The 9,970-nt window shown below is 36.2% G+C and overlaps 2 protein-coding genes across 5 annotated transcripts; one reads left to right on the forward strand and one right to left on the reverse strand.

The window, feature by feature from the left end:
* The first annotated feature begins 872 nt into the window (after positions 1-872).
* LOC145104287 (uncharacterized protein ycf23-like) lies at positions 873-2,998 on the forward strand. The gene is made up of 9 exons (XM_079041550.1): positions 873-1,172; positions 1,311-1,376; positions 1,514-1,588; positions 1,677-1,739; positions 1,831-1,890; positions 2,030-2,119; positions 2,202-2,309; positions 2,402-2,524; positions 2,630-2,998. The coding sequence occupies exons 1-9, from the start codon at positions 990-992 to the stop codon at positions 2,759-2,761; spliced, it is 900 nt and encodes a 299-aa protein (XP_078897676.1). The 5' UTR covers positions 873-989; the 3' UTR covers positions 2,762-2,998.
* Positions 2,999-5,506: 2,508 nt separating this feature from the next.
* LOC145104289 (glycosyltransferase family protein) lies at positions 5,507-7,454 on the reverse strand. 4 transcript variants are annotated; one of them, XM_079041553.1, is made up of 4 exons: positions 7,277-7,453; positions 6,937-7,050; positions 5,892-6,805; positions 5,507-5,803 (listed from the first exon to the last, which is right to left on the reverse strand). In XM_079041553.1, the coding sequence occupies exon 3, from the start codon at positions 6,712-6,714 to the stop codon at positions 5,893-5,895; it is 822 nt and encodes a 273-aa protein (XP_078897679.1). In that variant the 5' UTR covers positions 6,715-6,805; positions 6,937-7,050; positions 7,277-7,453; the 3' UTR covers positions 5,507-5,803; position 5,892. The 4 variants fall into 4 exon arrangements, with proteins under 4 accessions (XP_078897679.1, XP_078897680.1, XP_078897678.1 ...); XM_079041554.1 differs by lacking the exon at positions 6,937-7,050 and having other exon boundaries at positions 5,887-6,805; positions 7,277-7,454; XM_079041552.1 differs by lacking the exon at positions 6,937-7,050.
* Positions 7,455-9,970: the final 2,516 nt, after the last annotated feature.

Raw genomic sequence — 9,970 nt, forward strand, 5'->3', positions numbered from 1 at the left:
CCACTTCTCCCCTTACTCTCGAACCGATGGAGGCTGAATTGATGTCGCCATGATGTCGTTGATTTTCCCTATTATATGCTTGACGTACAGTTTCTTCATGTTTTTTTTGTGGTTTGAGGGTTTTAGATCAGAGAATTTCTCAGATCTGAGGAATTGTGGGTTTTCCGATCTAGTTGCAGGTTTTCGACAGCACTCTCCAATGGTGATGGCGATTTGCGTTGCAAGTTTCAGATTAGACGAAAGAGAGGTGGAGTATATGGTATTTTTGTCGCTTGATAATTATACAAATGAAAATATGTGTTGTTGATTAGAATACATCATAGGGATGGAGACTTATAAAGATGTCTATGGTTCTTGAGGTCAACCAGAGAGAGAGAGAGAGAGAGAGAGGGAGAGGGAGAGGGAGAGGGAGAGGGAGAGGGAGAGGAGAGGCCCAATTCTTTCGTTTTTATTTTTTAATTAATAAATTATTAAAAGAAATATAAAAAAATACAAAAAAAAAGAAATAAAAATGGCAAAATAGTCTTTTCAAGTTCTTCAGAAACCAAAACCAAAGGAAATTCTTGATTTTGGATCATCAATACAAGTTCGAAACTTTTTGGACCCTATCTAAAGTTTTCTCCAAGGACCAAAACCAAAGGAAATTCTTGATTTTGGACCATCCATACAAGTTGAAAACTTTTTGGACTATATCCAAAGTTTTTTGAACTCACGATGACCAATTTTATAGTTTTGTCAATCTAATATTTTGGTTTTTGAAAAACTCAAATCCAAACCGGGGGTTTCTATTTTAGTTTTGAGTTAAAGTTTTTCGGTTTCCTATAAAATTTTGTTCACCCCTACAATTTACCCTCTTTTTAACACAAAAGGAAAATATTTATCATAAACTATTTGGCAAGTAGTGTCTTCTTGGGTTAGGATAAACCTGCAACTTTCTCCTATCCTCTGCCTCCCAACTTCAACAGAGTAAAAGAGAGCAAGCGAAAGAGATGAGTTCTTCAATCTGCACACCCAATTCTCTCCTTTCTTACACCCGCTTGAAACCCAATTCCAATACTCTTCATCCCCCTCTTCCAAAACGCCCATCAACCCTTTCTTTCACTCCCAGAGCTTCTCTTTCAGTCCCTAAAGAAGCAGTTCTCAAATCCTTCCATGAAAGAAGAGCACTCAAGGTTTCCTCTTCTCTTTACACCCCAACCTTCTTCTACTAATTAACCACCGATAATTTCTTTATTTTCTGTTGGTTGCTTTGATTTCAACAATTTAACTTTCACTTGATTTTGTAATTAAACGTTTTGGTTGGTATTCAGATCATTTCAGGCTTGCAGAATTTCAACAAAGACAACGTTGCTTCTGTTGTTATCGCTGCAGATAAGGTAACTTCTTTTACCCTCTTTTTCAATCTAAAACTTGATTATTGTTGTTCTAACCATAGTTCTTCAGTTTTTGTACGTTAAAGCTCGTATATTGGTTCATATATGCAATAGGCTGTGATATTACTGATCTTTAACAGGGTGGAGCTACTCATGTGGATATAGCTTGTGATCCGGAGTTGGTCAAACTCGTCACCAGCTTGACTTCTCTCCCTGTATGTTAATAGTAATCATTAATTCATTAATTCCTTCTGCATTTCTTGGTTTCTTGAAGTATGTTCATAATCATATGCTCGTATGCAGATTTGTGTGTCGTCAGTAGATCCATCTGCTTTCCTTGCTGCTGTAGAAGCTGGAGCTTCCATGGTTTTTACTTAAACTTTTTGATATTTTAATCTGTTATCTTGAATTTCATGAAAATTGAAGAAACATATGGGCATTCAAAATGTTAATGCAGGTGGAGATTGGGAACTATGATTCATTCTATGATGCTGGCATTGTTTTTTCACCCGACCAGGTTTATAGAAATTACATTAATCAGGATAAAGTGATAAGTTTAAAAATTCCATGAGAGGAAATTTGTAAAAAGAAAAAAGGTCTTAACTCATTTTAAGTTGTTCTTTCTTTATTAACTCTTGGTTAATCTTTTTCTGTAGATATTGAACTTAACTGTTGAGACGCGAAAAATTCTTCCGTTTGTGACATTATCTGTCACTGTGCCTCACACACTAAGCCTCCCTGATCAAGTAATTATCCCGGATAAAGATCAAAATCCATTCTTCTATGAACAATATAGATTTCAGTCATCATGTAAATTTAATTTTATAGGCGAAGCTTGCGGAGCAATTGCAACAAGAAGGTGTTGACATTATTCAAACTGAAGGAGGAAAATGCTCCAATCCTTCAAAGCCCGGTGTTCTTGGTTTGATTGAAAAGGTAAACTAGATTCTACACACCTGTGCTGTTCTGTTCTGTCCTGTCCTGCCCTGTCTAATGCATATTTGTTATCGTTGATTATGAAAACTTAGGCGAATCCAACGCTAGCAGCAGCGTATACAATTTCACGTGCTGTGAAGATCCCGGTGATGTGTGCATCTGGATTAAGTGCGGTCACAGCACCAATGGCCATCACTGCAGGTGCTGCAGGAGTGGTGAGTGCATGTTTTCATTGTCTTTTTAGAAAATTTTGTAAACCCTTAATCTTTTTAATGTGTAACAAGTTTTTGTTCGTATTATTTATGTTGTTTTGAAAACAGGGTGTTGGGTCAGCGATCAACAAGTTGAATGATGTGGTTGCGATGATTGCGGAAGTGAGAAGCATTGCAGATTCATTGGGGTTGTCGATGAACACGGGAAGTGAGTTAGAGAAGAGAGCTTTGAGAGTGTAGAGAGTTGTTTAGTTTGAAATAAATAGGTGCAATTGTTGTTCATGTAGAGTGAAGAAGATGAATCTGTTGTTTGACTTTTGACTTTTGTCATCTAGGAGTCAAACATGTAAAGAACCATGAGAGGTCTTTAGCTTCTTGATTAATCAAGAACTCTTTCAGATCTTGAAATGAATCAAGCATTCGGAAGACTTTCTCACGTAAAAACATGTTAGAACGACAAACAAAGTTTTACTTCAATACGACAATACTAAAATAAAGTTTAATTGTGTAAATATAATATCAACAAAACTTTACTTCAATAAATATAATATCTAAATAAAGTTTTACTTCAATACGACAAAACTAAAATAAAGTCTAATTGTGTAAACAAAACTTTTTCTACTAGCATCAGATTGAAACTGAAAGTTAAAAGATATATAAAAAAAATCAGATTATTCTTGAATCAAACTATATATACAGATGTGGTTTTTAATTTAAAATTATAAATTTAGAACGACAAACATGAAACCTCCTCACAAACTCTTCTTCTCGTCTCTGAAACAAGTAGAGAAGCGTTTAAAGCTCGACGACGGAAATCCACCGACACCGCCTCTGCCTCCGCCGCCGCTACCACAGCCACAGCCACAAACCTCTGAAACACAACCATCGGAATCTTTCAGCAGCGCCCCGATTTACTTATACAACCAACCTACTAACGCCTCGTCAACCTTCCAAGACAACTCCATCGAACAAGCCCCTGCAGAATTCCTCTCTCATGACGATATAGACGAGTTCCCATCAAATACCGGTAAGACCCCTAATCAATTGAAGGAATCGGAGGATAATTTACCCGAAAACAGTTCGGTTGACGACGTTGATGCGATGATTCGGGTTCTTAAGTTATCTGATTTTGACGGAAAAGGACCGGAAATACCTGATTTTAGCGATGATGAATTTTACGACAGGATTGTGAAGGTGAAAGGGCCTAGAAGCAAAAAGGAAGTCGAGAGGTTGGATGGGTGGATCAAATACTTGTTGAATAATGGCGGAAGAGAGCCTCTGAGAGTGGCACATTTGCTTTTGGCTAAGGCTGCAGTTGTTTCGGTGGGTGGTGGTGGTGACGGAGTTGAGTTTCCTTCCACCGTCGACGAGTTTCTACAGAATGATCCGCCTTCGGATTAGGGTTAATCTCGATTGAAATTGATTAGTTGTAGTGTTTCTGTTGGAAATTTTCATGAGTGGGCCAGGCCACAAAACATTGTTCAACTTATTTATAGGTCACGCTCCTTCAACAATCAACCCTATGAAATCGAACCCTAGGTGCCCGAAATTATGATATCTGATTTATGTGTTTAAATATTTGCAACAACAACAAAAACATGGGATGGATTTCAAAGCTTACTTGCGTGCCCGAAATTATGATATCTGATTTATGTGTTTAAATACTGACTTTTTGTAACTTTTCCAAAAAGGACTTTTGTCTCTCAAAAAGACAAGCCAAACGCCCCCTAGATACATGTTAGATGTCTGTTGATTGTTGTGTGTGAAGGTTTTTATTTGAATTTCGTTTGTTTGGGAGGGTCATGTATGAGAGAGAGAGAGAAGCAGTGGTTGTTTCCAGTGGCGATGGCGGTGAGATGTCCAGGTGGTTGTTTCCTGTGGCGGTGAGATATCCAGGGCTGCCGAGAAGTTGTTGAAAGAGAAATAAAGGAGAGAAAAGATTATTAGAGTATAGACATATTAATTTTATTTCAATAAAAGAATAAAAAAAATAAAAACCAAAAATAAACCTAAAAGTTAAATGAAAAATATCAATATAGCCATTTCATGATTATAGAGACGAAAGTTTGCATTTTTTTTAAAATATAAATGTCGGTCCAAATTAATTTTTTAAAATAGAGATTGAACTTACTTTTTGACATCTACACGAGATTCGATTCGTATGATTTACTAAAAAAATATATTAAACGTAAAATAGTTTTTTTCTTTTCAAATTTGACACAAAGAAGTCCACGACCAAACTAAACCAAAATGACCAAAGATGGTACCCAAAAGCAATTTACAAGCAACATCGATCATTTTTGTAATTTCTCTTTAAAAAAATAAAAACCTGACATAAAACGTTGAGATGAATACAACCCAATCTATGTTGACACAGTTCCATTTTGAGTTGTTTGTCAATTTCTTAATTTGATCGCTTGATTCCATATTGAATTGTTTTCACCAATTCCTCGCTTTGTTGGCTCTTATATCGTATAAAACACAACTGAACTTTTGCAATTTTTAACAGAAAAACAATAAAAAATCTGATGGCCAAGTTAACCAGAAGACGGACCAGCCAACCCAACACATTAATGCAGGATATAACGGCCCAACCAGACCATTGTATTTGTATATTTGTCTTCGTGTCCCTTCTTTTTGCATGACATCAAATATAAATAAGAGTAGTTACATAAATCGTCCATATAGTTTGGTCCAATCAGTAAGTTTCATCCCTATAAAGAAATTTTCACAAATCCCGTCCCTGTGGTTTGATTTTATCATATCTAATACAATGACAATGACAATAAGTCAATGACACTAACACACGAGCATCTAGATTTAAATTGCTAGGCTAACTTGAGAATTCACATGTCATACAAATCAAAAAATCATTTGACTACCAAGTCAAATATTTAAATCTCTTTCCATTAATAACAAAATAGCATGTTCTATTCTATATTGATTGCATTAAATTTTTCCAATGATTACTAAATGATACAAACATGCACCAAATACTTTATCATGAGTAAAGAATTTTCATTAATAAAAAAAATGTTTTCTGGCTAACACAAAACTTTACTACACCTTCCCATTCGATCATCATCAAGTTAGTAATGGATTTAGATTGATGACAAGTACACAACTTTTAACTAACCTGATCTTTTTGGTAGCATTACATTCATCATACAACACAATCATCTTTCTTCTTCAGTTCTTCTCATAATGCAAGCAGCCTCACTTTGTGATTCACACTTGAATTGGGTCAATCATCAATCATCAATCATCATGTAGGAAATGAATCTGAATCAAAGTAGAAAATAAAAAGTTGTGATAAATGAAGAATTAATAACACAATAAAAACAACGATTCTGATGTTTAATTACCTTACCTTAAGCACAGGGGCAAAGTCTCCTTGTATACTGATGAGATCCATCACAAGAAAGCAATGAAGGTCTCCGTGTGTATAAACACGCACCAGGATTCAAATCTCTAGGGGCATCTTCAACCACTTCAGCAGGTTGATCAGCTCCTATACTTGCAAGACATGATCCTCTACATTTCATATACTTTTGCATAATTTCACATTGATTGATAAGTGCGAATTTGCTCCCAACACACGATTGCCCAACTGCTTTGCAAACGGAATCACACGATTCCCCTTGTTTACCAACAATAACATTAATCCCAAGCAGCCTGACTTCAATCTGGGAATCAGTGATTCCGACCGAATTGTTTGATGGTGGGGCAAAACAATGATGGAATTCACTCAGATACGCGTTTTCATGAACGACACTCTCGGAATTATGACGACACCTTCCGGCACAGTAATCGAAAAGAGTTGAATAAGTCCCTGAAGTTACTGGTTTGGCGATTTTGACCCTTGTTGCTTGATCAATTTGTGTTCGTTGAGGATTTAGGCAGCAAGAAACACAGTATTCATAGGAGTTGCAGCATTGTGAAACAAGATTGCAGCCTTGGCAACTGTATTGATCTCTTTTTAGACGACAGCAGTGTGATTTTGGATCTAGTGATAGGGCATCACATACGTAACCTGTATGATCGGTTATTAAATATCTTCCTTGAACTGTTGTTCTGCAGATTTGGGTTTCTAGGAAACTGGTATCTTTTCTAATGGCAAATGCCCTTGATGCGAACAAGAAGATCAGAAGTTGGAGATATTTGAAGTTGAGAAATAAGGAGGGTGTCGCCATTTTGAACTTGAAATCTATGTGATGCTCAAACTCGATCCGCTCAAACTACTATGAACTTAGAACTCGCTCGCTTAAAGTCCCGATGAAGATCCTGTATACCACATGCATCACACGAAGTTAGGATCATTTGAACCGAATGATCCATCTGAAACAGCAATTCATTCTTGAGAAATGTTAAGCTGCGACTATGGCAAGAACTAATAAGTAGAAACACAAGGCTACCATTAATTTCTATGGTTATCCTTCCAGCGAAAGGAAGAAGTAGATCCGTCAACAGGAATTTGTGAAGAAAATTCATACACGGCGATCATAAGAATTCATAAGTTGTAGCAAAACCTAATAAACAAATCACTCTATGAGTACCTACGGTAAATCCAGAGAGCGTTGAACCATAATAAATCGACAGAATTGAAAATTTTATCCAACTTTTCGTGCCAAATCGTCATGAAAATCCGAAATTAAAGGAACTATTATGATTGGAGTCGAAATGAATCCATTCTTCGAGTAAATCACGAGAATATAAAATGAAAATGAAATCGTACACTGGAAAGAAGAAAATTACCTCGGATATCAAGAACCCTAGTTCCGTAGTTGATAAATCTTGGGAATGTAGGGCTAAATCGGTCTTGATCAAAAGCGATTGAGGGTTACTGACAACGATTTGGGCGTAACACGGGAATGGACAAGTTGTTCCCTACTCTTAAAAGCAATTAATACGGCGAATGTAACGACAATGCGTATCAGAGCACAAAAAAATGTTGGTTTAGTTCCACCAAAAATTTCGGAACACGTTATTAATAAATTTATTGATTATTTTGGGTTTTGATTTTTATACAATGCTAGTCCAAAAATCAGGTATTCCACAATAGCGAATTAACTATACTCGGTGGAAAATTCGAAATGAGTAATTAAATTTTTTCCTATTTTTTATGCCTATAAATGTTCTAACTACCAAAATTATGACAAATGTCATCATTCCATATTTTTTTAACACTCATTAAGGCTATATTGGAAATATATCAAATAAAATTAAATCGAATGGTGATTTGTCATAATTTTATTGGGTATGAATAATTATAGGCATAAAAAGTAGGAAGTAATTTAATTTCTAATTCGGAATATATTTGTTACATTTATTGAATGTTTCATTTGTTTTAGAAAATCAATATTTTTTATAAGAAAGTTGTGGAATTAGGTCATAAACCGTCAAATTCATATTGTTTTAAAATTAATCAAATCATCCGCAACAAATAAATCAAAAGTAATAATTAAAATATAAATTATTTGCATATAATTAAAAAGTCACAAGGTCTCTGCATATAACTTTTTAATAATCTTCATTAATCATTAGACTTGGTAGCCTAATGAGTAATATGAAATTAGTTAGAATGAAATTGGATGATGGAAATAATCCAATTTCAATTTCAAACTTTCAATCTCAAAAACATTTTCAAAACCATCGTAATTATAAATTATATAGGAATAAGAAGCAGTGAAGTAATCATTTCAAAATCAACAAAAATGCAATACATATGCTTCTAGATTTTCAGTCCAAGTTCTTTACATTCCAAAACAAGTCCCTTTCTGTTAGGGTCCTGATTTTTCAATAATATAAACAAGGTAATAACATCACATCCAAAACCGACTTTAAGGCGTGGTAACAAATACCAACATTTTGGAGACATGTGGTATCTACATGAAACCGTGGAATGAGTTTGCGGTCATATTTTCCTAAATTTTGGACAAGTACACACCTTAACTAATGAGTTAAGGGTTGTTTCTTTTTTACTTATTAAACTTGTAACACTCGGTTTTGGATTTGCTTCTTTATTCGGGGATGCAGCCCAATCTTCAGTGGTCATGATGCTTAGGGCCTTGGGGAAGGAAGAATTTGGCCCTTCTCGGGTGTGGGTGTTATGGTTTAAGTGATCCAAGTGTTCGATTGTGTCTTCGGAGGTCAAGGGTATAATCGTAATTTGATAATTCGGTCTTTTATGAATTTTGGATTTAATTTTGGTTGGTTTCAGACTAAATAAAGTTTATCTAAGTGTGGGGCTTCTCGTTACCTTTTCATGGATATAAAGAACATCGAAAACAGATAAGGGATGTAAAAGTTATGACCATTTGAAGTTAGAGGGGCGTTGGGCCAAAACGGGTACGCATGGCGTACAAGGGAGGTACGCATGGCGTACACGGGAATTTGGACGCGGGTGCATTTGGGAACGCCCTGCGTTCCCCAAGGGAACGCGTTGCGTTCGTCAGGCCAGATTAAAACCCTAAATTAGGGTCTCGGACCCTATTTAAAGACCTTAACTCACCTCCAGCCCTCATTTCCTTCAGCCTCCATCCTCCCTAACCCAAAGAACGAAAACCTAGCCTCCATTTGAGTGATTCTTGAGCTTCAAAGTGATTTATGTGTGTTTTTGGTGCTTGAGGAAGAAGAAGGAACTTCTTGAAGAGTCATTGCTTGACTTGGAGCTTTTGGATCTAGGCTTTGTACACCTAGATCTATCTTCTAGAGCTATAAAGTCTCAACCTTGACAACTCTTTCATGTAGATCTAGCTAAGTGGTATTTTGTTATGGGTTTGGTCCCTTTGAGATGGTTCTTATGAGTAGAAGTTATTCCAGAACCTTTGAGCTTCATATTTGGTACTTGTTGAGGTTATAGAGTCATAAAGTTTGGATCTTGATGGGTATAAACCTTCCATGCATGATTTGGTAGTCATTTGGTGAAGTTTGGGACTTAGGGTTTTGATTTGGGTCCCATTGAGTTATGTTAAGTCATAAAGTAGGAAACTTTATGACTTGAGAAGTCCATTGAAATCAAATCTGGAAGTTTGGATTGAGGTCTTAAGGTATTAAGAAATTTTTAAGACATTTTGGGGTGATTTTGACCTTTGGGGTTCATCTTTGGTGTTGGGCTTCTTTAAGCCATGCAAAAGCTTAAATCCTTCAACTTTATGGGTTAAGTCACTGTTATGGGATTATTCTAGGGTTATAGACGTTGGACTTAATGGATTAAGTCCTTAGAATGAGAATTTGGAACTTAGCCTTGATCGTCGTGCGTAGCCCTTAGGAACGCAGCGCGTTCCATCTTGAGTCCCCATCAATTTGTCTGGCGACGAACGTCGTGCGTTCAGCCCTTGGACATCGTGCGTTCGTCTGATCAGTGGAGTTTTTGGTTGTTGGGCTTGGACTTAACTTTGGATATGGGTCTTGCTGATTTAGGCCTTATTGGGCCTTGTGGTGTCATTT

The sequence above is a fragment of the Lactuca virosa genome, chromosome 4 (assembly GCF_052849685.1).
Source record: "Lactuca virosa cultivar CGN04683 chromosome 4, Lactuca_virosa_CGN04683_v6, whole genome shotgun sequence".
NCBI classification, from domain to species: domain Eukaryota; kingdom Viridiplantae; phylum Streptophyta; class Magnoliopsida; order Asterales; family Asteraceae; genus Lactuca; species Lactuca virosa.

Excerpts from the sequence above, each read along its gene's own strand:
- LOC145104289 (XM_079041554.1), bottom strand. The coding sequence starts at position 6,714 with ATGGCGACACCCTCCTTATTTCTCAACTTCAAATATCTCCAACTTCTG.
- LOC145104287 (XM_079041550.1), top strand. The coding sequence starts at position 990 with ATGAGTTCTTCAATCTGCACACCCAATTCTCTCCTTTCTTACACCCGC. Across the intron at positions 1,173-1,310 it reads ATGAAAGAAGAGCACTCAAG|ATCATTTCAGGCTTGCAGAA; the intron begins GTTTCCTCTTCT and ends GTTGGTATTCAG. Across the intron at positions 1,891-2,029 it reads TTGTTTTTTCACCCGACCAG|ATATTGAACTTAACTGTTGA; the intron begins GTTTATAGAAAT and ends CTTTTTCTGTAG.